The sequence below is a fragment of the Lissotriton vulgaris genome, chromosome 6, assembly GCF_964263255.1.
Source record: "Lissotriton vulgaris chromosome 6, aLisVul1.2, whole genome shotgun sequence".
NCBI lineage: Eukaryota > Metazoa > Chordata > Amphibia > Caudata > Salamandridae > Lissotriton > Lissotriton vulgaris.
Window position 1 is genome coordinate 271,731,459 of NC_141694.1, and position 27,962 is coordinate 271,759,420.

At 48.8% G+C, this 27,962-nt stretch overlaps 1 protein-coding gene across 2 annotated transcripts in view; it reads left to right on the top strand.

Annotated features, from left to right (window-relative positions):
- SMC6 (structural maintenance of chromosomes 6) overlaps window positions 1-27,962 on the top strand; it is a 602,788-nt gene that overhangs the window by 431,718 nt on the left and 143,108 nt on the right. For both annotated transcript variants that reach the window (XM_086926302.1, XM_086926303.1), the window contains exon 22: window positions 20,915-21,060. In XM_086926302.1, coding sequence (XP_086782428.1) covers window positions 20,915-21,060 — 146 coding nt within the window. The remainder of the gene's footprint in view (window positions 1-20,914; window positions 21,061-27,962) is intronic.

Sequence of the window (27,962 nt, forward strand, 5' to 3'; positions counted from 1 at the left end):
TTCCATTACTGGTGAGGAAACTGCAGCAACACTCAATGACAATGATACTAGTGGCACCCACGTGGGCAAGACAGCCGTGGTTCACCACGCTGCTACAACTCTCACAAGTACCACATCAAAAGCTAAGGTTATTACCCATGCATCTTACACAGAACCATGGAGAAATAATGCACCCAGATCCCAAACAACTGAACCTAGCGATCTGGCTCCTGAGGTCATAGAGTTTGGGTATTTAGATTTACCACCAGAATGCATGGAAATCATTAAACAGGCAAGACGTCCTACCACCAGAGCATGCTATGCAGCAAAATGGAAGAGGTTTGCTATACACTGTAACAGTAAGCACATCAACCCTCTGGACGCATCCACTAAACAAATCATTTGCTATTTATTACACTTACAACAATGTAATCTAGCATATACATCTATTAGGGTTCATCTAGCAGCCATAGCGGCGTACTTACAAAACAGACAACACCTGTCATTGTTTAAAGTACCAGCAATTAAAGCTTTCATGGAAGGACTCAAAAGAGTCATTCCACCAAGAAGACCACCTTCCCCAGTCTGGAATCTCAACATAGTGCTTACCAGACTAATGGGGCCACCCTTTGAACCTATGCATAGGTGTGAAATACAATTCCTCACATGGAAGGTGGCCTTCCTCATAGCTATCACATCACTTAGAAGAGTAAGTGAACTGCAGGCTTTTACGATTCAAGAACCATTTATGCAGCTACACCAAAATAAAGTGGTTCTTAGAACAAACCCAAAATTCTTACCAAAGGTTATTTCAGCATTCCACATCAATCAGTCAGTGGAATTACCGGTTTTCTTTCCAAAACCACAAACAGTAGCGGAAAGAGCCCTACATACACTGGATGTTAGGAGGGCCATATTGTACTATATAGAGAGAACACAAACTTTCAGAAAGACAAAACAGCTATTTGTTGCGTTTTCTCCCACACATAAAGGCAATCCCATCTCCAAAGCGGGCATTGCCAGATGGATTGTAAAATGCATTCAAATATGCTACTTAAAAGCAAAGAGAACATTAACTGTTCCTCCTAGAGCTCACTCTACACGTAAACTAGGAGCATCTATGGCATTTCTGGGAAACATTCCACTAGATGACATATGCAAAGCGGCTACCTGGGTTACACCGCACACTTTCACAAAACACTATTGTGTAGATGTGCACACAACACAACAAGCTAGAGTGGGACAAGCAGTATTAAAAACATTGTTTCAGACAGTTGCAACAGACACGGGCGACCACCGCTAGGGAGAGAACTGCTGTATAGTCTATTCATAATGTACCATCTGCAGCCCATATGCCTCGAACGGAATATGCTACTTACCAGTATGCATCTGTTCTTGGCATAGAGGGCTGCAGAGTGGTACATGCCCTCCCAGCCTCCCCGGAAACCTGTGTCTGTTCCAACACTATCTTATTTAGATACACTTACATGGGCACTCTTATCTGTATTCTACTATACTACTCCATCTAACCCTACTATGGCAAAACAATCTAAGGATGGAGCCGATGCCCATGCGCACTACCAACTAAGGGAGGAGTCACCAAGATACAAAAGACTCTCCAAGAGAAAAACAAAGTGCAATCATCCGAGCCCAACACCAGATGGCGATCTATTTATAATGTACCACTCTGCAGCCCTCTATGCCAAGAACAGATGCATACTGGTAAGTAGCATATTCCTTTCTCTGCAACTGCTGAGTCTGCACTGCTCTGCTGTCGCCTCTCGAGTGTCGTTAGCTGCTTTTCTAGTAGCGATAGTCGTTGCCGAATGGATTTGAGACCGCTCGAGTGTTTGGCCATGGCAATGCCCCTAATGTAAACCTTAAATGCCTCCCATACTGATTGGAAACTGTCTACTGATCCTATATTGGCCTTGAAAAAGACATCAATCTCTTCCGCTAGCTTCCCCCGGATTTGCTTGTCTAACAGTGAGTATGGAGGAAAACGCCATGTAAATGGTGGGATCACCTTCGTAGGGGTCTCCAGCACCAGTAGGAGTGGCGAGTGGTCAGAAAGAGTGCGTGGCAGGACTGCACACGCCCTGATGCGCCCCATCAAGGAGGAAGACGCCAGCCAGTAGTCAATTCTGGTGTGTATATCGTGGTAGGTAGAATAGTGTGTGTAACCTCCTTGCGATGTGTGTCCGCACCTCCATACATCCTCTAAATCCAGATTAATGAGCTCTGTTTGTAGCGTTTGTGCAGCAGCTGAGGGTTAACGCGGTGGGCCTGCTGATCTGTCCAATGCCGGATTTAACACCAAATTAAAGTCCCCCCGCCCCAGAGCATCTGCGCAGTAGGTTAAGTGCGGGTGATATGCTCCAGTTTACTATAAAATTCCGGGGAGTCCTAATTAGAGCCATAAACATTGATGACTATTAGCACGATGCAAAGGGCTGGGGTTTGATCTATCACAAAGCGTCCCTCAAGGTCCGCCTGCAGTAGAGTCAGAGTTAACTTCGATCTAGGGTTAACCCAGGTCAATACTCCCCTTTAATGAGTCGTGAATCCAGCAGCTGTGGCATTGCCCGCCAACCCTCTACTAAGGAGCATTCTGCTTGTGAGCGGTAGATGCGTCTCCTGTAGGAGTGCTAAATCCACCTTCTGACGCTGTAAGTAGCTCAGCACCTTCCTAAGTTTGCGGTAATCATTTAGTCCCCTTACATTCCATGTGAGGGCCCGAAGCACAGCAGGTGTATCACTTGAAATCACAGCATTTGCACTTGTCATCGCTCCAATGTACGTGTATCTTATGTGACAGATCATGGTGCGGGCCCTGTGCAGGCAGTGTGTGCAGACAGTGACCCAACAAACTCAGCCCCTTTACCTTGTGTGGATGATAACCACAGAACATTCCCTCCCCCAACCCACAGCAGACCTCCCCCAACCTGGCCGTGCCGAACCCATACCCACCCATCCCCCCTCTCTTCCCAACCCTCAGTGCATTGCGCGCGGGGGCCAAGGTCGCCTAGCCGCCTATATACACTAGTGTCGCGCATTTCACTTGTCGAGCCGCGCCGCCATGCCCTGCGGAATGCATCATTAGAACACTGAAACAATACTAATAGTTACGCTCATTAAGTCCTGTCCCGACCCCCTTCCCCCGTCTGACAGCAGGCCCTCCCTTGCACAGCTATGAAAAGACGATTAGATTGATATCTAGTCGTCAGTTGTGTCCCTTGTATTAATCGGGCCCAGCCCTCCCCCCAGTGTCTGCAGTCACTGTATCTATGTGTCTATCCAATGGCAGCATTCCCAAGACCGCCACAGGTATCACTCCCAAACACTCTCTCTGGGGAGTTAACATACAAAGAGGTAAGACCATTTGCCATTGGCGAGTTCTACCATACTGCACGCTGTTCAAGGTCACTCCTGTTCGTCAAGTTGGCTGCTTTCCTCGCCTCCCTCCAGCGATCTGTTTGCGCCACTAGGCTGCTCCCTTGACCAACTTTTCAGCGCCTGTTGTAGGGCCCGCGGGTCAGTGAAGAGGTGCGAGTGGCCCTGCCGGTTCACCCGCAGTTTAGCCGGGTATAACATTGCGTAGTCCAGACCAAGTTCTCTGAGTTGCTTCTTAAAGGGGATAAAATGCTTGCACGCCTCCTGGACCCCAGCTGTGAAAACAGGATATAACGAAATCCCTGATCCCTCAAATTGCAGTGATTTTTTAGCCCTTGCCAACCTGAGGGCAGTGTCTCTATCGCGATAGTTAAGTAAATTAGCGATTATGGAGCGAGGTGGTGCTCTAGGGCACGGGCGCGGGCCCAACGAGCCGTGTGCCCGTTCCACCACGAACATTGTTGAGAACATCCCTTCGCCCAGAAGAGTGGTGAGGAGTCTTTCCACAAACGTTTCCATAGTGTCCGTCTGCGTGGTTTCTGGCAGGCCCGTGATGCGGAGGTTACAGCGTCGTGAGCGGGCTTCCAAATCCACCGTCTTGTCTTGAAGGGCTTGCATGATCTTATCCAGCTTCTTTTGTCCCGTGTCCAGTTCCGTCTGGGCCTCCTCCACTTCCGTTATTCTCCTCTTGACATGTCGAGACTCTGTCCTCCAGAATATATTCTTTGGACAGCATTGTATCCTCTGCAATTGACATAATAGAGCAGGACTTGCTAATGTTGCAACATGGCCAGTCTCAATTACGTTCTATAATGCAGTTAGGCTGGATGTTACAAAATCTCCGTTCATGCTACGTGCCATGGCGTCTAATCAACACAACGCCATTGTTTTCTGTATTTAACCTTACAGATAAACAAATCTCTTTGGCACAAAAAGGAGCAGACTATACGGTGCTGAGCATTGAAAAACTGGAAAGATTACCATTAACAGTTTCTGAGAAGCCTGTCATTGAATGGATAATACATGGCCCCATTACGATACCAGTGACGATTTTCCAATTTTTCCAATTTCAGTATTGTCTACAGCATATACCAGCGGGCCTGTATGAAAGGTTGCGTAAAGAATACATTAAGTCGACCTGGACTTTACCTTACAAACACAAAAGTCGGAATAAGGGAAAAGAGGTATTCCTTAGTGGTAATAATTGTAAGAACTCACTAAGCGGTACACTTTTGTGCAAAGGTATTAATTTACACTGGGCCTGCGACGGTTCTGCAAATAACCTTTCTTGCCACCTGCACGGGACACCCTCCACAATGATAGAACCAATTTTCAGGCAACTATCCAATGGCAGTTCGGTTATGCTGAATGATCACAGCTGTTGTGGCATGTTGCCAGGAAAACCTTATCTAGTTAGTGTGTCGTCCATGGTCACTTGTTGTATGCAAGTATTGTATCCAACGCACAAGGCAGACAGAGGGACGGACTTATGGCGTTCACTGAATATCTCTTCTGTACGAATTGATGCTTTAAGCAGAATGAAAGTCATTCTTTTAAAAAAAATTGCCTCTGACCTCGTCTAGAGAAACGTATGATCTGCAAGTCGCAAGGTCTTTTGCAGTGATACATGCATTATTATCAACAAACTGCCCAGTACATTTCGCAGAAATGTTAAGTCAAATCTTAAACATGTCTGATACCAGTGGCATCGCACATGTATTTAAGACGATTTTTTCGGGACTGTTAACCCCATTCGAAGCAGTCCTCTGCATTTTTCCAAATTTTGTGCACTCTGTGTTCGGTGGATTACCTCTCATCTTGGGACTCGTAGCAGGAATACTATTTTTATTTCTTCTGCTCCGATATGGCAAGTCCAGTCACTGACGATACCCAGACTACCATGGAAGGGACCCTCCTTGCCATTAGGTATCGTGAGAGAATTACAAAGATTCTTGGCTTGGCTCGTTTTAGAGATCTGAACACAACCTGGTTTCTTTCGTTCAGACCAATCTGGCAAGATTGCATCTTACCTGTTCTATGATGCCTGCTTTGCGGAAAAGAATGCCTGTTGGACATTTGTCTTACACATCCATCAGTCCTGCCATCGGATTTTGACTCCTTGCTAGGTCCGGTAACGACTCATGCATAGGGTTGTCCCCAACGGCTACCAATCCTGATGACGGCATTCATTGAGGTCTCACCAGTAAGTCTAACTGAGGGGGAGATACGAGGATCAACAGGCATACAGATACCATCCGATATGATCACTGCTAATGCTGCACCTGGCGCTGACTGTAGGAGAGTAGGGGCTGCAATCCTATGATCACCCCAGATTTTTGCTTTTTGCTTCACTGGTTTACGACTTTTCCTGGCTGTGGGCCTGCTAATCAGACCCACAGCCTAGCTGTTCTCTCTCTAAATTGACACACATGTACCTTAGGTGCATTTACCAATTGGTACTGGGCCACCTTATCAGTCCCCGTACAGTATACCTTAGGTATCCAGGGCATAGGTGTACCCAGGGCCTACCAGGGGCTGCAGCATGTATTATGCCACCCCTGGCTTGCCATCCAAATCTGACACAACTGGCTGCACGACAGCTGGGGCAAGGTGGTGTAATCACCCTTTGCTTTAGGTATAGTATTCCTATATCTAACCCTAAAATGGACACATATATTCCTATCAGTCACTCCTATGGCAGGCCTTATCAATCCTGAAGGCAGAGTGCTTGGAATTATGTGAGATGGTGCTCTGGCAAGAGCTGATCCCGTTTGCAGCTTGCGGAACCAAGTCCTAATAGCTGTTCCATGATAACGCGTACCATATACTCTTAAGTGCATTATAATCCTCGCGGTTATTTGCCAACTTTGGTATCGCTTTATCAAAACATGTCGAGTAAGGTGTCATACGAATTGGAATACTAACCCCTCGCCAATTCTGGCGACGGGGTTAGCATTCCACCCTTCTAGAGGGACACGACACGACATGTATGTAACTGTGTACCCCGGTTAAAGCTAACTCGAGCCTCAGCATCACAAAATGGATGCTGCCACCACAGACACAAGTCTGACCTCCTGCTGCAGGGAGTCCTTCCAGCGAGGAGAGCTTGGACAAAGGGTTTCCTGTCAGGGGCGGTGCTAGCACCATCCCAGACAGGGTTTTGTGTATGCCAGGTAAGCAGGGCTGAGAGGAAGGTGACTGCAAGTGGCACCCCGGTGCTCACTGTGCATATGCCGGCTTAAACCAGTTCCAGGGGCACACCAGCCCCTGAGCTGGGGAAAATCCGGACAAGGGAGAGGGGTGTAACCACAACCTCCTGGTCCCACTCATGGGCAGGACGAGTCGCGTGCCAGCCCCTTTACTTAGAATAAAGGTAGGAGCTGGCCCCCTTCCCAAATTAGATCATTCTGAATCATGAACTACTTTCCATGAAAGGAACTCTTGACTTTTTCTGAAGACTCTCCCTTGTGGCTAAGGAGTAGCCACCCTGCACCCGCAGGCACCATCTAAGCATCGCGGTTTGCTGTAAGTCCATCCTCCGGATCAAGACTGCCCAGCTCGACGAGACCCGGATTCCCTGGCATCTCTGACCTCTACCTGCATCATCAGCCCAGCTGAGATTCGTGGGTGTGACGAGACCTGAGGGACCGGCCATCTTCAAAACTGCACGACGCTTAACCAGCACGACCGCCGAGGGATCCTCGAGTGAGTGCTTTGGGGTTTGAGAAGCCCTAACCCTGAGCAGCTCCAACACCGAAGTCCAGCCCCCCAGCATCCACGAGATCTGCGTGGGGCCCTTCTGCTCTTTGCTGCTCACCGCGTTGTCCGGTCACTTGCCCGTTGGCTAGTGGCCTTCCTGACGACGCACCACGACGTTCTCACCGCTGGTCTGGTGGCTCCAGACTGGCCCTTGCTCCCTTCCAAAAGAGGAGCACCCCGGACCCTCCTGGTCCACTCCAGACGCCATCTTGACTCCACCGCGTGGGCTTGCCTTTGCCAAGGCTTGTTGCTCCAATCTTGGTTCCAGCATCGCCGACAGCAGACACCTTCGTGGGACAGCTCGCACCTCCAGCCTGGTCGCCGACAACGCCTCCTGGTCCGAGGGACAGCAGAGTCCAGCGTCGCCCACTCACCTGGTCGAGGTGACTTCATCCGGTGCCATCCTGGTGCCCACACAATCACTGGCTAGTGATTAAGAACTGAGTCCCCTCTGCTTTCAGGTCATCTCCATCACCGATCCAGGCTTGGATCACACCGAACATCTTCACTGGTCGCCTGCCAGCAACTTCTTCTTTCAGGCTCCATAGACTACAACGAGGATTCCCGACGTCTTTTGAACCCTATGCAGCCGTGGCCCCTGGGCTAGGTAACCTGAGCATTTCGGTGCTCCAATGTAGGTTCACTATCTAAGTGTCCAGATCCTTTTTCGTTTTTAGTCTACCTAGTCGGATTCGTCCGGAAACAGTGACTTTAGAAATACTAGCCTCCATAGACTTTGTCCCGCATCCCGCGTGAGAGTGCACACTCTGCACCCGATCTCCCTAGGCCTCCTGCTCCTAACCTTAGGGTTCAGTAGTGTAGTCCTAGCGATCCTGAAGCCTCTGGATCTTGTTACTTACCTGCTAGTATTTCGCATTCCACTTCTAGAGTATATGGTTTTTCGTGCCCCTCGGGCATTTGTGTAAATTGTGCAACTTGAAGTATTTTCGTAAGAGTTTTGTATTGTCCTTAGCTCCCTGACTCATAAAGAGTTCAGGGTAGACTTGTTATAAATAAATATCCTTTATTTTCATAACAACTTGTGTGGTGTCCTTTCACTTGGTGTTCAAGGGGTATATGTGATGGTATAACAGCTGGCTTAACATGCCCTCTAGAGTTTAGCCTAAAGACTGCTCTTGTCCATGCTACTAGGATAGCTGGTCTATAAGGTTGACTTACAACCAATCATCAATAAGGGTCGTTTGGTATGATACACAGTGATCACTAGAATAGTGAGCACTATATATCTATATAGTAGTGTGGCTCACCGATTAGAGGCGGCAGACCCGAGAGCAGAGGACGGCCCGGGACCAGGGTTCGATTCCCGACGCGGCAGGTTTCTGGACCAGGGTCAGCGGACTCGATAATTCTCTCGCCTCGGTGCCCACTCTGATCAGCGATCACACTCGGCAGCTCTGGGCATTAGCTTGCCTCATCTTCACTAACGGCCCCACCAGACCTCCGGGGATGCCTGGTCTCACCCTGGAGATACCCATTAAGGGACCATCTCTCAGGGAAGCCAGGAAGGGTTTCGCAGCGGTCGAAGCGCCTTGGGACCCTCCGGGTAAGTAGTGCGCTATATAAAAAAAATAAATGCCTATACATACATATATCAGGCCAACTTCTCACACTGACGGCAATGCTTCTCATCTGTGCGCATTTGATCTGCTTGATCAAATAGTTCCACTTTCACCTACTGTGGTAGACGATCTGATGTTTTCTCCTGACACCGAGAATAACTTTTGATTCATGCACACAGCGTTCCATGAACTCTGAAATTCGGCCTTCACTTTTTCAAAACAAAGACTTCTAACTTTGGAACTCCATTTTTTCACAACCAATTGAATTTTTTCTCTCCAAAAATATTGAACTTTTTGGCACAAAGTAATCTGCTTAAACTAGAACTATTCTTAGAGAACAAGAAATTATTTTTGAACACAAATATTTGGCCTTGTCCTCAATACAATAACTATTGATATGCTATGTTATATTATGAAATGGTCTCGACCCTTCTTTCTGTATTTAAGAGCCATTTTCATAAATGTAATTACATGATTCATTCAGTTTGCATTTCAGATACCATACTTTATGCTTAGTGTAGGAAGGTACCTCCTGACTATGGTTGCCCCCAACTTTTTGCCCTGTGTTTTAGCTGGTTTTTGACATAGTTGACCTGGGGCCCTGCCAATCAGGACCCCAGGCCTACTGCTCTCTCTCTAAAATGGATTCCATGTACCCTAGGTACATTTCCAATTGGTACTGGGCCACCTTATCAGACCCTGTAACTCAGGGCATAGGTGTACCCAGGGCCTACCAGGGGCTGAAGCATGTATTATGCCACCCCTGACTGGCCTCCTAAATTTGACACAACTGTCTGCATGACAGCTGGGGCAAAGTCGTGTAATCACCCTTTGCTGTAGATATAGTATACCTATATCTAACCCTAAAAATGGACACACAGATTCCTATCAGTCACTCCTATGGCAGGCCTTGACAATCCTGAAGGCAGAGTGCTTGGAATCGTGTGAGATGGTGCTTTGGCATGAGCTGAGCCCGTCTGCAGCTTGCGGAATCCAGTCCTAATAGCTGTTCCATGATAACGCATACCATATACTCTTAAGTGCATTATAATCCTTGCGGTTAAATGCTATCTTTGGTATTGCTTTATCAAAACATGTCGAGTAAGGTGTCATACGAATTGGAATACTAACCCCTCGCCAATTCTGGCGACGGGGTTAGCATTCCACCCTTCTAGAGGGACACGACATGTATGTAACTGTGAACCCCGGTTAAAGTTAAACGAAGCCTCAGCTCCACAAAATGGATGCTGCCACCACAGACACGAGTCTGACCTCCTGCTGCTGGGAGTCCTTCCAGCGAGGAGAGCTTGGACAAAGGGTTTCCTGTCTGGGGCGGTGCTAGCACCATCCCAGACAGGGTTTTGTGTATCCTGGGTAGGCAGGGCTTTACAGGAAGGTGACTGCTGAGTGGCACCACGGTGCTCACTACGCATAGGCCGGTCAGAACCAGTTCCAGGGGCACACCAGCCCCTGGCCTGGGGGAAGTCCGGCATGGGAGAGGGGTGTAACCACCCCCCTCCTAGTCCCACCCATAGGCAGGACCTAGTCACCGGGTCAGCCCCTTTTCTTAGTATAAAGATAGGAGCGGGCCCCCTGTTCAAATTAGATCATCTTTGGAATCAAGACACGACTTTCTGCGAAAGGACATCAAGATTTCTTCTTCAAGATTCTCCCTTGTGACTAAGGAGTAGTCACCCTGCATCCGCAGGCACCATCCTAAGAACACTGCAGTCTGCTGCAAGTCCTTCCTCAGGAATCCGACGACCCAGCTCGACGAGACCCGGCTTCCCTGGCACCTCTGACCTCTACTCACCTCTACAGCCAAGCTGAGAACCGTGAGTGCGACGAGACCTCGAGGGACTGACGATCGCCTACTGCACTACTTCTTTGCAACAAGCCCACCGAGTATTCCACTGGTGAGTGCTTTAGGGTCCGAGAAGCCCCAACCCTGAGCAGCTCCAGCACCGAAGATCAGCCCTACAGCATCTCCACGATCTGCGTGGGGCCCTTCTGCTTTTTGCTGCTCACCGCGTTGTTTGGCTACTAGCCGGCTGGCTTGTGGCCTTCTTAACGACGCCCGACGACATCACTGCTGCTGGTCTGGTTGCTCCAGACTGGCCCTTGCTTCCTTCCACAAGAGAAGCACCCCGGACCCTCCTGGTCCACTCCAGACGCCATTTTGAGTCCACCGCGTGGGCTTGAATTTGCCAAGGCTTTGTTGCCCAATCCTGGGTCCAGCGACGCCGACAGCTTCATCCATCGTGGGACAGCTCGCTCCTCCATCCTGGTCGCCGACAACGCCTCCTGGTCCGTGAGATCTGCAGAGCACAGCGTCACCCACTCACCTAGTCGAGGTGACTACCATCCGGTGCCCTCCTGGTGCCACCTGACTACTGGCTAGTAGTCATGAACTTGGTCCCCTCTGCTTTCATGTGTCATCTGTCTTCAAGATCCCAGCTTGGATCACTTCGAACTCTCTTCACTGGTCGCCTGCCAGCATCTTTCTTCCAGGCTCCTGGTCCGTCTACGAGGATTCCCGACGTCTTTTGAGACATATGCAGCTGCAGCCCCTGGGCTAGGTAACTTCGGCATTTCGGTGCCCCAGCATAGCCTCACTATCCAAGGGTCAGAATCCACTTTCGTTTTCCTCCTACCAGGTCGGGCTCGCCCATGAACACTAACTTTGTGAAATCTAGCTACCATAGACTTTGTCCCGCATCACGCGTGAGAGTGCACACTCTGCACCCGAGTCCCCTAGGCCTCCTAGAAGTAATCTAACGATTCTATAGTCAAGTCCTAGCGATTCCAAAGCCTATTAGTACTGTACTTACCTGCTAGTAATTTCGCATTCCACTTTCAGAGTATATGGTTTTCCGTGCCCCTCGGGCATTTGTATATACTGTGCTAACTTAAGTATTTTCGTAAGAGTTTTGTTTTGTGCTTAGTACCCTGTCCTCATAAAGAGTACAGGGCTGTTGTGATTTTAATAAATACACTGTTTATTTTCATAACACTTGTGTGGTGACCTTTCACTTGGTGTTCAAGGGGTATATGTGTGGTATAACAGCTGGCTTAACACGCCCTCTCGAGTCTTTAGCCTTAGACTGCTCGTATCCACGCTATTAGGATAGCTGGTCTATAAGGTTGACTTACAACCAATCATCAATAAGGGTTGCTGGACTGATACATAGTGTTCACTAGAATAGTGAGCACTGCATATCAGGCCACCTTCTCACACTTAGAATGACATCACTTCCTTAAATGCGTACTGTAGAAATGCAAATTTTCTCGTGTGCAACCATTTCAAGTGCATTTCATGTATTTTGGGGTGGGATTGTAAACACTAGCTTTAGATATGTTCAGTGCTTATACGTTTAGTTTTATTGAACTTAAAATCGTGGAGTGGGTGTTGTAAACGAATCTAGGACCCTAGTGTAAATTTCCCCGATTCATGCCCTTATATAGGTATACATTATGCAATCCTTATATAGGCATAGAAATCATTACCATATTTAGACTGAGCCTATGCAGCCCAAATACGGCATGGCTACTTCCACTAAGTTCCAAGAATTAACAACGATTTCTTAGAAAAACCCGCCTTCAGCAGCTAGGGACTTCCATTTGCCTGAATACTAATTTATCTAGGAAATCATGGAGTTTTCAGAGAACTGAGTCTATGATGACGTTATTAAGTCCAATCACACGTCAGACCCGGCACCTTCAAGGTATAAATATGCCTACATTTGCCCTGAAAAACACACAGTGGTTTGGAGCAGAGAGACTAATTACTTGCCCGACGCCCTAATTGCCGAGAAATCCAGCTCCAGTGTTTCAGGCTTACCCATGCGGGTATCTGGGAAATCGAGTCCTGAGAGAGAGATACAAGACCTCCTTCATTCTAAACCAAGGTACGGAGCTGATTAGACCCTTAGAGAATTCTTGATTAGAGTTTTGACAAGAAATACTAAACCTAAAACTACCCCTCACTTACTTCTTCCCTTGTGCTAGGCTTAGGTCAGGTACACCGGGGTAGGCGTATTTTAGAAGCACCAGTTGAGTACTTTTAGCCATCATTTTAACACTGTATCCGTTTTAAGGCAATTTATAGCTTAGAAACCATATCATACTTTTACAGTACTACTTTATAATACTGTTCGTATTATATACTCTGTACCTTATTACCGGTACTACGATTGTAGCAGTACATTTCTTATGCTTGAGGAAAAAGACTGTTCAATAAATATTTTTATTGAAAACGCCCATCTCTCTATTTTCTCAGCACCTCTAGTGAAACGAAGCATGCACAAATGACTAGGTAAAATAGCTATCTATTGTTTCCACGACTCTAGAGATTGATTTCTTATTCTTGGGAAACAAAGTTGTCATGTTTAAGCGGTTGTCAGAAACTAATCCCTTCTTGTAATTTCAATAAAGTTTCTAGTGACCTCTGAGCTAGCTGGCACTCACAATTAAGTCTAATATATACGCTAGAGCCATTATACGGCTTTGCGCACGTTACTATATTGCTTTATCTGAAAGAAACATGTTAGTTATAGATTCCTTACCTTGGAATTACCCCCAGGTGTCCGACTGGATCCGGAAAGTTTTTCCGTCAGCAATACCTCTGCCCATTGGAAGGTGGCGTCTTTCGGCTCCCCGTCCGTCGTGGTCACCGGGATTACGTCGCAGCAGCTACTTAGACGCCGCCCTCGCGTGCTGACGTCAGTTCTTTCTTTTTTCTGCGCCAGCCAGCGCAGATCCGGAAAGAGCGGTACCTCAGTCATATTTTGACTACGTTTTTCTCTACTTTTGTCGACTTATTGTCTCGAGTCTCTGACTCCGAAAAGGTGCATGAGGGATGCCCGGTTTTAAGGCCTGCAGTTCCTGTACCTGATTGATGTCGGTGACGGATCCGTACCCCGTGTGCCTCTTTTGCCTGGAGCGCGACCACGGCTCCAAGTCAGTTGTTGATGTCGAAGGCTTTTCGTTGCGGTCTCGAAAACTGCTTGATCGCCGACATTCGGCTCCGTGTCGTTCGAGGTCCTGGTCGAGAGGGAGGTTGAGGGATCGGTCACGGAGCCACCACCAGTCCAGTTCGAAATCTTCAGAGTCTTAGCACTCGGATCGGGTAAGTCGAAGCATAAGAAGAAATCGAAGAAGCATCGTCGTTCTTCGACTTCTCCTTGTTGGTCGGCCAATTCGACGAGGCAAGCGGGTGGTGCCACTCCCGTAGCTCTGCGCGCGGATCCTGAAGTGTTGACTCAGAGCTTCCCTCCCTTTCCGGGACCCGGAGCGACCCCAGCCCACTTTTGTACGTTGTACAAAGCTATGCTCGCAATCTTTGGGCGGACCGACCCCACCTGCGTGCCTCCGGGCCCGGCGGTCTTGGTTGGGGGACCTAGGTGTTCGTTGCAGCCGGCTCCGGCGCCTCAGGCCTCCCTTCTATCCTGATCCAAGGGGGCACCATACGGCACCATTGCCATGTTTGGCTCCGGTTGGCTCAGCGGCCCGTGTCGACCCCGACGTGATCACGGAGCCGGACCGGCATCGTCCGACGCTGGATCCAGCACCAGGAGGTCTTTTCATGCCCCTGTTCCCTCCTGGGGTCCCTTTCCAACAACAGTGGCACTCAGAGGAAGATGAGGAGGACTGGTAGGGGTTAGGTGACCCTTTAACTGACCAGCTTGATACTGAACAGGACTGGAGGGAGGAACTGGGGGATGCCAGTGGTCTTGACACTTCAACCGACCTTGGCATGTTGACTCTTCTTACCGTGGCTACGGAGGAGGGAGCGTCATACTCTGTGGTGTTGCGTAGGGCGGCCGAGGCTCTTAACCGTGAGCTTCCTACGGCGGCGGTCAGGACTAACCTCCTGACTGAGGTGCTTTAACTGGCGGTGAGCTCTTCGGAGCGCCTGCTGCTGCTGTAATAGGGCCCTCACCGACATCCTTTTGGGCACGTGGTCCAGGCCCAATACGGGAGCTTTCTTGGACAGGATGATCGCCCGATGTCACCGCCCGACTCTGGGTGTCCCCTCTTTCCTCTCCCAACACCCCACCATGGAGAGCTTGGTGATGCAAGCCTCCACCTCTAAAAGCGCCTTCCCTACCGCTCCACCGGAAAGGGAATCTAAGAAGCTGGACCATCTTGGCAAGAAAATGTTCTCTTCCACCAGCTTTGGACTGCGGCCCTTAAATACCGCATGTCTCCTGGGCAGTTATTCGCACACAGTGTGGGATACGGTGGCACAAGTGCTACTTCAATGTCTGGAGGAGGCCTGGGCAGTGCTCTCCCAGCCTGTCGCCGCTGGAAGAGACATAGCAAAGTTTACGATCTGTTGTGGGCTGGACAATTCCGACTCTCTGGGCAGGGCCATTTTACCATCGGTAGCGGAACACCTGGATAAGGTCCACTGGCTTTTCAGAGGCTGTCCAGAACACCTTGATGGACATGCCCTTTGATGGCCGTCGCCTTTTTGGCGACAAAGTAGACAATGCCCTAGAATGATTCAAGGACTCACGAGCTTCGGCCAAGTCCATGGGCCTCTCCCGTTCGGCGCAATCTGCTTTTCGCTCCATTCGTGGCTACGGAAATGGGTGCCCAGCTACGTCCCACCCAGGACCACAGGCCGCAGCAAGTTACCCAACCTTCGCACGGCCAGGAACGTGGAAACAACCGGTGAGGTTACCGGGGCCAGCGGGCGGGCCAGTCCACCAACACCCCTCCAGCAGCCTCCAAACCCTCCCAGTCCGACCTTTCAGGCCCATCAAACGCCAGTGGGCGGCAGAATTCGCTATTGCGTCACCCACTGGCGCACCATCACTTAGGACAGGTGGGTTTTGCAAATAGTCCGAAGGGGCTACTCCCTCCCCTTTGAGACTAACCATCCAGCCATGCCACCGCAATACCACCACATGTCAGAGGATCATCTGGTCCTTTTTCAGCAGGAAGTTATGGCTCTCTTGGCCAAGGGAGTTATGGAGCGCGTTCCTGCCCAGAAGTATGTCGCGGTTGTTATTCTCACTACTTTCTGGTTCCCAAGAAGGACAAGGGCCTGCGTCCTAACTTGGACGTCAGGGACATCAATCGCTTCCTCTGGAAGGAGAACTTCAAGATGTTGACGCTTGCTCAGGTCTTGTCTGCCCTGACCCTCAAGACTGGATGGTAGCGTTCGACTTGCAGGACGCTTATTTTCACATCCTCGGCCTGCTGGCCCACTGGCGCTACTTTCGTTTCACGGTAGACCATGACCACTTTAAGTTTACCGTGCTCCCCTTTGGCCTTACCAGCGCGTGTTCACAAAAGTGATAGCGGTGGTCACAGCTCATCTGCGCAGATCAGGGATTTCAGTCTTCCCCTGTCTCGACGACTGGCTGTTGAAGGCGGGCTCACCCCACGCAGTCGTCTCCCATCTCCAGACTACAGCCGACCACCTGCATTTGCTGTCTTCGTCTTTGTGGTGTCCTGTCCCTTTGGTGTGTTGGATCCCTCTCTCTTTTTTTAGAGTTTGCTGTGGTTCTCCATCAATGTGCCGAAGTCGCACCCGATTCCCTCTCAGAAGCTCCTCGTTATCGGAGTGGTTCGGTACTCGATTCAGTTTCGGGTCCATCCTTCCGAAAAGCGAGTCCAGGCTATTCGGGCTATGATACCAATCTTTCAGTCTCTATCCCAGGTTTCGGTCTGAATGACCTTAAGGATGCTGGGCCTCATGGCCTCCTGCATCCTGCTGGTCGATCATGCCAGGTGTCATATGCGGGCTCTGCAGTGAGACCTGAAGTTCCAGGGGAATGTGTCCTATTGCGTCCAGATTTCGGAGGGCATTGCTCAACAACTGCAGTGGTGGCTTCCGAACCAGGATTGGATCAATGGCAATTCCCTGTCCCTTCCCCAACCAGACCATACTGTGGTGACGGATGCATCCATTCTGGGATGGGGTGGCCACATGGGAGATGCGGTGATCCGAGGCCTCTGGTCTCTGTTGGAGTCTGGCCTGAAGTTCCAGGGGAATGTGTCCTATTGCGTCCAGATTTCGGAGGGCACTGCACAACAACTGCAGTGGTGGCTTCCGAACCAGGATTGGATCAATGGCAATTCCCTGTCCCTTCCCCAACCAGACCATACTGTGGTGACGGATGCATCTATTCTGGGATGGGGTGGCCACATGGGAGATGCGGTGATCCGAGGCCTCTGGTCTCTGGTGGAGTCTGGGCTTCACATCAATCTTCTGGAGCTCCGGGTTGATTCGTCTTGCACTAAAGGCATTCCTTCCCTCTGTCTAGGGAAGAGTAGTGCAGGTCTTCACGGACAACACCACTGCCATGTGGTATTGCAACAAACAGGGCTGGGTGGAGTCGTGGACCCTATGTCAGGAGGCCCTTGCCTCTGGACATGGCTGAAACATCAGGGCATTTCCCTGGTGGTTCAACACTTGGCCGGTTCTCTGAAAGCCAGGGCGGACAAACTCAGCCGCAGGTGCATGATGGATCACGAATGGCGTCTTCACTAGTATGTGGTGCAAGGTCTCTTTCAACAGTGGGGAGAGCATTGGTTATACCTATTCGCCACTGAAGAGAACGCGCAATGTCAGCAATTCTGTGTGTTGGAATTTCCAAGGCGGCACTCGCTCAGTGACGCTTTTCATCGCAAGTGGAGTTGCCATTTTTTGTACGCCTTTCCGCCTATACCACTTCTGCCCAGAGTGCTGAAGATCAGGGGCGACCGGGCGCAAGTGATTCTTGTGGCTCCGGATTGGGCACGAAAAGTCTGGTATTCCGAGCTGCTCAACATGACTATCGATCCTCCGATCAGACTGCCCCTTCGGGAGGATCTTCTGTCTCGGCAGCAGGGACAGTCCTCCACCCAATCCTGTTCAGTCTCCACTTCCTTGCTTGGAGATTGAACTGGGGTGGCAGAGTGGGCTAAAGAACGGTGATGGATTAAACCCAGATCTTTTGACTGGGTGTGAGTGTTTGATTGATTCAGATGCTCCGTCCATCACCACCCCCTTTTGTACTGCTTTTGGAGATTGAGCGGCGGCAGTTGACGTCTTTCAACCTACCTCCCGAAGTCTTTAACGTAATCTTGTCAGCCAGGCGTCCCTCCACTAACACGGTATACGCCTGTAGGTGGAACAAAAATGTGGCATGGTGCACAGCAAAGGCTGTGGATCCCCTTTATGCCCCTCTTACTGAAGTACTCTTGTTTCTTCTCTTTAGCCCAGCAGGGCTCTGCTCTGGGCACTATCAAGAGCTATCTTTCAGCCATCTCTGCTTTCCTTCGGTTGCCAGATCAGCCTACTCTTTTCTAGTCCCTAGTTGTTAACCGTTTCCTAAAAGGCTTAACGCATCTTTTTCCTCGAATCCCCTTTGTTATGCCTCAGTGGGACTTGAACCGTGTGCTAACATATCTCATGTGTGCTCCCTCTGAGCCACTGCAAAATTGTTCTTTAAGTCTTCTGACTCTCAAAACAGCTTTCCTGGTAGCCATCACTTCTGCTAGAAGAGTGAGTGAGCTCAAGGCTCTTTTTTCCAAACCCCCTTTCCTGTCTGTTCATCCGGACAAGGTGGTTCTTAGGACCCGTCCATCCTTTCTTCCTAAGGTGGTCACTGCCTTCCGCATCGGGCAGACCAATTCTTTGCCCACCTTCTTTCCGCCTCCACATCCTTCAAAGGAAGAAGAGAGGCTCCACCGTTTAACCCAAGCGTGCGCTCTCCTTCTATCTGGATCGCACAAAACAGTTCCGGGTGGACGAGCAACTTTTTGGTGGCTACGTGGGTGTAAATAAGGGCCGGGCGGTACACAAATGCACCATTTCTTGATGGGTTGCGCTGTGTATTAAGGCTTGTTACACCAGTTGGGCTACGTGCTCAATCCACCAGGGCGACAGCAGCCACTACTGCCTTGGGAAGAGGAGTGCCTCTGAATGACCTCTGTTAGGCAGCCGGGCATCGCTTCACACATTTACCAAACACTACGGTCTGGACAGCCAAGTCCGGAGAGACTGCTTCTTTGGCCGTTCTGTTTTCCAGGATTTTCTGTTGTGATTTTGATTCGCAGACTCACCACAGGGGTTGGTATTGCTGGGATATATATTCTAAGGTAAGGAACCTATAACGAACGTGTTTCTTTCAGATGCACAAGTTACTTACCTTCGGTAATGATATATCTGTAAGAAACATTAGTTAGTTATAGATTCCTTACCGCCCCACCCATCCTCCCCGTTCTGCGAACTGATTTCTAGGGTCAAGGACATCCTTTCAGGACCCTAGTTTTGTGCACCAATGGTCAGTGTCTTGCATGGCTCTGCGTTTCTGGTACGGAAAGTCGTGTAAAGAACTGACATCAGTGCGCGAGGGCGGCGTCTAAGTAGCTGCCGCGACTTTATCCTGGCGACCTCGACGCCAGGATAAAGTCGCGCCATCCTGGAGCCGACCGATGCCACCTTCTGACGCGTAGAGGTACTGCTGACGAATAAACTTTCCGGATCCAGTCTGAGGCCTGGGGGTAATTCTAAGGTAAGGAATCTATCACTAACTAATGTTTCTTACAAATATATTGTTACCGAAGGTAAGTAACTTGTGCATTTTTGCAAAGACTTTGTCTGTACTTTTCACATAAGAATCGTCTGCTTTGTGCATTCTCTCCCAGTTCCTTGGATTTAGTCTGAACATTGTAAGCAAGGTCGATAAACAATGCCCCTAGTTATTCTGTTATGGTGAGGACCTAGCAACCAGACAAAACATACCAATGCAGCTGTTGTTTGGAAATCGTACTTTGGGCTTATTGGGATAAATGCATAGGGAGCACACACTTGGAGAGAGCCTTTCCAGGGAGAAAGGTGAGACAGCATCTATGATGTAGATCTGCTCTCTGTAGGCTAAGGTATGGGATCTGCTGACAAAGCCCAGAGATCTTCTAATATATACTAACACTGCCTATTAGCAAGGGGAAGGAGGTTAGGTTTTATTGTGTTTTCTCTATTGTCTTTTCATGATAACATCTCCCTTCACGATATATGGACTAGCTGCTATGCTGACTGTATTCGTACTATGCATTTTTCTGCTTGTTGTGGCACTTTTACTGTATGTTAAAGCACGATAATTAAAATATATCTTTTATACAGTTTCATTTCTTCAGATTTTATTGTAGAAGAGTGCAAGCGAACAGGTGTGTCTTGTTACTAAGATTCCTGAGAGATCTGGGAGTGTTCTGTCTAATCACTTGTATCTCTGTGAGTAGGAGAGCAAGTGAGACAATATAGCTAGTTTGTCCTGGGCTGATGGGTACTAAGGTGGTAGGATGACTCAGTCCCTATGCTCTAAGGTCCCATAATCATACCCATAGTTCTGTTTTAGGGCAGAATCCCTGCAACACTGGACCCGAAAAGACCATGGTCATTCTACCTTGATCGCACAAAACCATTCTGAGTGGATGACCAACTCTTCCTGGGGCCAAGAAATGGAAGGCCATGTACAAATGGACCATCTCCAGACGTATCGTGCTCTGCATTTAAAGCCGCTACCATTGGCCAAGAAGCAATCCCCAGAAGGTTTGCGTGCTCATTCCGAAAGAGCAAAGTATGAGACCATTGTGTTAAAATGCACGCTCCTGGATATCTGCCAGGCAGCAACGTGGGTCTCTGCTCACATTCACCAAGCACTATTGCCTGGACAATCCGGTTCATTGGGACAGGCCCTTTGCCCATTTCGTCCTGCAGTACTTTTTGGTATGAAAGACCTACCTCCTGGTAGATATTGCTTGAGTATATATTCTAAGGTAAGTAATATTTGGTAACTCCTGGTGGTAGCTGCATATTCCTTACCGACCTACCCATCTCACCCCCTCTCTGCGACCGAATTTCTAGGGACAGATCTTTCCCCTTTTAGGGCCCTAGTTTTCCACACAAGTGGTCAGTGTTCTTCGTGGCGCTGTGCCCCTGGCGTGGAAAGCTACTAAAAATGTACATCCGTACACTGGGGTGGCGACTATATAGGCACAGTGCATGTCACTTCCGGCGATGCCGCTGCGCGGAGCCGAATGACACCACCTACCGACACAATGGGGGGTACAGCAAAAAAAAAAAATCTGGATCCAGTGTGACGCCTGGGGATACTTCTAAGGTAAGAAGCTGTGGCTACATTGTCTCTCTATCAGATAAGGCATTACCGAAAGTAAGTCATTTTGTCTTTGTTTTTTGTTTTTAGGAAAAGATTGCACAAGCTATGCAAATCTACCCCGAACGGCTAGACGTCAACCGAACTGCAAAGAGCCTTGACACGGAAATTAATCGCCTAAGGGACAAGATTAATTCAGAGCGGGATCGACATGGAAATAGAGAAGAAATTATAAGGTACTTGTGTAGGTCTTTTTGTAGCAAGTTTAACTGTAGGAAAATAGGTTTTCTTCCGGGAAATATGTAGCATTTGCAGATTTTTCTTGGTCTTTAGATGGCTTTTTAATGCATGATGTATAGCCATTTATGAAATACACTTGCAAATTGGAATTGAACATGGTTATTTAATTTTAAATAGCAGCATAATGTAAATGTAAATGTAAATGTAGGTATACTTATATAGCGCAACCTGTCACCCAAAGGGCATCCTGGCGCTTGCTTAGGGAGCCCGTCCTGGTATTCCCCTGTGAGAGGCCCCGGCAGGGTATCCACAAGGTGAAAGCCAGGCATCCCGCCACGAGGGGCCGTTGTGGAGATTAAGCAAGCTATTGCCCAGAGTCGCAGAGCGTGAACCCGTGAGTCGAGAAGGCACCGGAGCGAGAATTATCGAGACCGTGGAATTTTTAGCCCAAAACCCGCCGAGGCGGGGAATTGAACCCTGGTCCAGGGTCGATCTCAGCTTCCGGGTCTGCCGCCTCTAACCCCTGAGCCACACTTCTCCAGCATACCATTATTGTCATGCACAGAATGATCTGTGAGGGAGATTTAAAACATTTAGCGTTCACCAAAGTCTAATTCCATCCCTTGCATCAAATCATCAAATGGATTATGCCTCGTGTAGGCAAGCAGGACAACTGGAGTTTTTTATGCTTTATTTATTGATTTTTGAATGGGAAACATACCATCAGTGACCTTGTGTAGAGTAGGTAATAGAAAAATGGTGCATATATAAACAATACAATACTGGTTTGATTTAGTACAGCGAATCATATCATAAAACCAAGCAGGGCATATCTCAGTTAGAGGTACAACAGAACGGCAGGAAAATGAGGGTTAGCGTATCAATTGCAGTGCAAAGGGGTCTTCATTTGGGAAAAGTAATAGGCAGAGTGAAATGGGAGGGAGGAGACCCTAGGGATTGACTAGGATGTCCTGCAGCCAAAAGATAGCTTCGGGGGGTGGGGGCGGGGGGCATATGGGGTGGATTGTGGCATACAATTCACTGATGGTGTCACAAAAGACCAGGGTGTCGAGCTAAGCCTTGGTGATGGTAGAGTGTCTATTGCCCCAATGTAGAGCTATTTCACGTTTAGCCAACAGTAGTGCAATGGCAGTGAAATGCCTCACCCAGCAATGCTACCAAAGGATCAGGGGTGAGGACAACATCTGTCATATATGGCCTGACAATACGAGGCAATGTGGGTGGATTTCCAGGAAATATGGTCGAAGTCAGTGTAGGAGAGTAGGGTCTGCAATCCTATGATCACCCCAGATTTTTGCTTTTTGCTTCACTGGTTTACGACTTCCCTAGCTGTGGGCCTGCTAATCAGACCCACAGCCTAGCTGTTCTCTCACTAAATTGACACATGTACCTTAGGTGCATTTACCAATTGGTACTGGGCCACCTTATCAGACCCTGTAACTCAGGGCATAGGTGTACCCAGGGCCTACCAAGGGCTGCAGCATGTATTATGCCACCCCTGGCTGGCCATCTAAATCTGACACAACTGGCTGCACGACAGCTGGGGCAAAGTGGTGTAATCACCCTTTGCTTTAGATATAGTATACCTATATCTAACCCTAAAATGGACACATGTATTCCTATCAGTCACTCCTATGGCAGGCCTTAACAATCCTGAAGGCAGAGTGCTTGGAATTATGTGAGATGGTGCTCTGGCATGAGCTGAGCCCGTCTGCAGCTTGCGGAACCAAGTCCTAATAGCTGTTCTATGATAACGCGTACCATATACTCTAAAGTGCCTTATAATCCTCGCGGTTATTTGCCAACTTTGGTATCGCTTTATCAAAACATGTCGAGTAAGGTGTCATACGGATTGGAATACTAACCCCGCGCCAATTCTGGCGACGGGGTTAGCATTCCACCCTTCTAGAGGGACACGACATGTATGTAACTGTGAACCCCGGTTAAAGTTAACTCGAGCCTCAGCATCACAAAATGGATGCTGCCACCATAGACACAAGTCTGACCTCCTGCTGCTGGGAGTCCTTCCAGCGAGGAGAACTTGGACAAAGGGTTTCCTGTCAGGGGCGGTGCTAGCACCATCCCAGACAGGGTTTTGTGTATCCTGGGTAGGCAGGGCTGAATAGGAAGGTGACTGCAAGTGGCACCCCGGTGCTCACTATGCATAGGCCGGCTTGAACCAGTTCCAGGGGCACACCAGCCCCTGAGCTGGGGAAAGTCCGGCATGGGAGAGGGGTGTAACCACCCCCCTTCCTGGTCCCACCCATGGGCAGGACCTCGTCCCGTACCAGCCCCTTTCTTTAAAATAAAGGTGGGAGCGGGGACCCTTCCAAATTAGATCATCTTTGAATCCTGAAACTACTTTCTACGAAAGGAACTCTCGACTTCTTCTCAAGATTTCTCCCTTGTGACTAAAGAGTAGTCACCCTGCAGCAGCAGTCACCACCTAAGTATCTTGCGGTTTGCTGAAACGTCCTTCCTCCGGAACCAGACTGCCCAGCTTGACGAGACCCGGACTCCCTGCCCTCTCTGACCTCAACCTGCCTCTACAGCACAGCTGAGAACCGTAGGTGCGACAAGACCAGAGGACCCGGTGATCATCAGAACCAGCACGACACTGAACCAGCACGACCACCGAGGGACCCTTGAGTGGGTGCACTGGGGTAAGAGAAGCCCCAACCCCAAGCAGCACGAGCACCGAAGTCCAGCCCCCCAGCATCCACCAGATCTGCGTGGGGCCCTTTTGCTCCTGGGTTGCTGCTACGCTGTCCGGTCACTTGCCCGTTGGCTAGTGACCCTCCAGACGACGACCTACGTTGTTTTCACCGCTGGTCTAACTCCTCTAGACTGGCCCTAGTCTCCTCCTGAAGGGGACCTTCCTCAGACCCTCCTGGTCCACTCAAGACGTCATTTTGTGTCGCCACGTGGGCTTGCCGTAGCCAAAGCTTGTTGCCTCCTTCACCGGATCCAGCATCGCCAGCAGCAGACATCCAACGTGGGACAGCTCGCAGACCTCCAACCTGGTCGACATCAGCGCCCCTGGTCCGTGCAGCAGCAGAATCCAGTGTCACCTCTTCGCCTGGCTGAGTGACCTCGTCCGGTGCCATCCTGGTGCCCACCTAATCACTGGCTAGTGATTCAGAACTTGGTCCCCTCTGCTTACAGGTACTCTTCTTCAGCTGATCCAGTCCTTGGATCAGCCCGGAACATCTTCACTGGTCGCCTGCCAGCAACTTCCACTTCAGGCTCCTGGTTCGTCAACGAGGATTCCCGACGACACTTGAACCCTATGCAGCCGCAGCCCCTGGGCTAGGTAAACCGAGTACCCCGGTGCTCCAGCGGAGACCAACTCTCTAAGTGTCTAGATCCACTTTCGTTTTTGACCTACCTAGTCGGGTTCGCCCGAGAACACTAACTTTTGCATTTACTAGTATCCATAGACTTTGTCCCGCATTACGCGTGGAAGTTCCCACTCTGCACACGGCGTTCCTAGACCTCCTGCTTCTAATCCAAGGGTTCAGCATTGTAGGCCTAGCGATTCCAAAGTCTCTGAGAGTAGTACTTACCTGCTAGTAATTTCGCATTCCACTTTTGTAGTATATGTTTTTTTGTGCCCCTCGGGCATTTGTGTAAATTGTGCGACTTTCAGTATTCTTTAAGAGCTTTGTATTGTGCTTAGCGCCCTGTCCTCATAAAGAGTCCAGGGCTGTTGTGTTCTAAATAAATATCCTTTTATTTTCATAACAACTTGTGTGGTGTCCTTTCACTTGGTGTTCAAGGGGTATATGTGATGGTATAACAGCTGGCTTAACACGCCCTCTAGAGTTTAGCCTAAAGACTGCTATTGTCCATGCTACTAGGATAGCTGGTCTATAAGGTTGACTTACAACCAATCATCAATAAGGGTCGTTTGGACTGATACATAGTGATCACTAGAATAGTGAGCACTGCATATCAGGCCAACTTCTCACAGTCAGCTCCCAGGCTGTGGCACCTAGGACAGGCAGAGGATTTTGGGGGGGTTGAGGCGTGCCGTGAAGCTGGGTGTGTCGTACACTCTGCACAGAAATTTGTAATACAGAAGTTTGTGATGCTGATTGAGTGAGTCAAGATGCGTTTGTGCCCAGCAAGCCAACCACACTTTGTCAGTGAGTGAGTGCCCCAAATCAGCCTCCCCGGAGCGGCAGAGCCCCTCATCACATGAGGCAAGGAGGGCAGCACAGGTGTGATAAAGTTTGGGAAATCAATCGTTGCCCGCCATCGTCGGCAATCAAAGAGGTCAAAGGGGAGAAGTCCGTGTGGGCTTGAGGATAGGTCGGTATTATGGTTCGAAGTGCAATCTGGATGCGCCTCATAATTAAACGGTCCATCTGAGTTGCCATGCCTCAACAGTTATGTTTATCATGTGACCTGCAGTTAACAGGTTGCCAAAGGTGTGAAGCGCATGTTGGGTGAGAGTGTATTGTATTAGTAATTCACCAGAAATTGGCAGCCAGGGGTTGGACTCTAATTGTAACAATGGCAAATAGAGTAGGGTACCTCCTAGAAGTCTTAAGAGCTTCTTCCATACCCAGCTGGTAGTGAAGAATGGTTGAATGTCCATGGGGTCCAGTGGGAAATCCGAGGGGAGGAGGGAGGCCAGAGGGTTTGGGGCAGCCAGGTTGATGTCAGGCTTCGTGTACGGTATACAGGCATCAGGATGAAACCAGTGGTGGATGTATTGGCATTGTGCCGCCTATCAGTACAATTGCATGTGGGGAATGCCAACCCCCCCATGCTTGGAGCACAACTAATGTTGCCTAACTAATATGAGGGAGTCGACCAGCCCAGATGAGTTTCAGAAGACTTTGCAGCGTGGCAAAGAACAAGTTGGTAAGCGGGATGGGTATATTAAGAAATAAATACAAAAAGTTGGGAAGAATGTCCATCTTTATTTTAGCATTGCCAGTAGAGTATTTGAGAGGTTCATTTATCGTTGATATGATTGTCCGGGTGAAGCATGACTCCCAAATATTGTATGGGTCCTGGACACCAGGTCAAGGGGAACTCAATGTTCAATGGAGTAGTGGAGTCAGTGAGAGGAAACAAGTCCGATTTGGACCAATTAATATTAAAGCGGATAATTTTGCAGAGAATAGACAGGTGCTTATCAGATAGATGGCGTACAAATAGCTGAATGTCATCGGCATATAAGAAGAGAAGAAAATGCCAGATTTAAATTGCAGCCCACAGTGCATGCGTTTTTCCTAAAGATGTCTGGTCAAGGGGTCCATTGCAATGATGAAAAGAGGGGGGCGCAGTGGAGAGCTCGGTCTAGTACCTCTCGTTTCTGCAAAAGGAGCTGTTAGGGAGCTGTTGGCTCTAACCTGGGTCATCGGCTGGGAGTATAGTAACTTGATCAAAGAGATAAAATTACATGGCATGCCCAGTGTACATATCAAATGATGGACGGAATGCTGAATAAATCAATCACCCCAGTCAAGAGATCTGGGTTAAATCCATAGTTTTTTTGCTCACTACGCCACACCAGTTTGGACCTAGCCATAAACAAATCAGTATTGACTCTGTTACTCATGGGATTAGTCCAGCCCGAACTGCCAAGCCAGGTCCTACCTGGACCGGAAACAAGCATCCTGGGAACAGTACATTGCGTACATATCGTAGAATACAAAAAAGGCCATTGCAGTGAATCGAAGGCCTTTTTGGTATCAAGTAAAGCTACGGCCTCAGGGATGCAGTACGTTTAAGGTATGGTTGTGGCAGTTCCTTACTACTATAAATTAAACACAAGGGGACAAATAATTAATCGCACACACTTTCTGGTTCTATTCAAAAGGAAATTTACTCTACATGAGTAATACATTCAATAAATGCAATTATGACTCAAAGCATTCCCTAATGTTCAAAATAGGGCACAGGTCCCCTCCTCTCTGGGCTAATGACACTTTTTCCAACACTAGCCATTTGAGTGATTCCGGTGAGTGCATTTGGGTAGAGAAATGTTCAACCAAAGGGCCTCCCATCGGTTTACATCGTATTCTGCTGCAGTGCTGTAGAATCCTCAGGGATGTCAGGGGGAATTCTATTAAAGACTGAAAAACGGTGCGTTGATTCAGGGATGTGGAAAGGTGGGGGACAAATCCAGATTGAACAGATGAAATAATCTGCTCCATAAGGAGGGAAAGTCGATTTGAGAGCACAGGTTTATACTTAAAACCCCACATGCTTTAAGAATAGAAAGAAGATATTGCTGTTTAATAGATTCATAATATTTACAAGAAAAACCAATATGAAATAATGTCTTAGGGGAGATTTTGTCACTCAGGCAAATTAAAGTAGATGCTCAATCAAATTGACCTAGTGGGAAGTAAAGCTCCTAATCGTACCCAGGTGATATCTGGTCAGAAGCAAACTTTCGCAAACATTTTAACCCAGAGTCTAGTAAGGTTCCATGCCCACAAATGTTTGGATGATGGCATGATCTTGCATGGTAGTTTTCTCCATCTCCTTACCCTCCCTGTCAGCATTGGAGAACATCATACATAGGTTTCCGCCCCTTAGGCATCCACCTTGATAATTAGTTGAGAGGACTGATAACAGTCTGGTCAGCAAATGGCTTTAGTTAAGTTCTCAACATACTCCAGCCAAGGAATTTTACACCCATGGTCACATGCTAAACAATCAGCAGTGACCGCGAGGTTGAAGCTCCAATGCTGATTTCCACATAAGGAAATCCAAAGCAGCAGCTGGCCAGTTTGATTTGGCCGTCTATGTAAGTCCTCATGGATGAAGTTGATTGGGAGCTTGATTGAGATAGACCTAGAAAGCATTTGCAGAAACGATTCCTCTCTTGCTGTCGCTTGTAGTAGTTGCAATA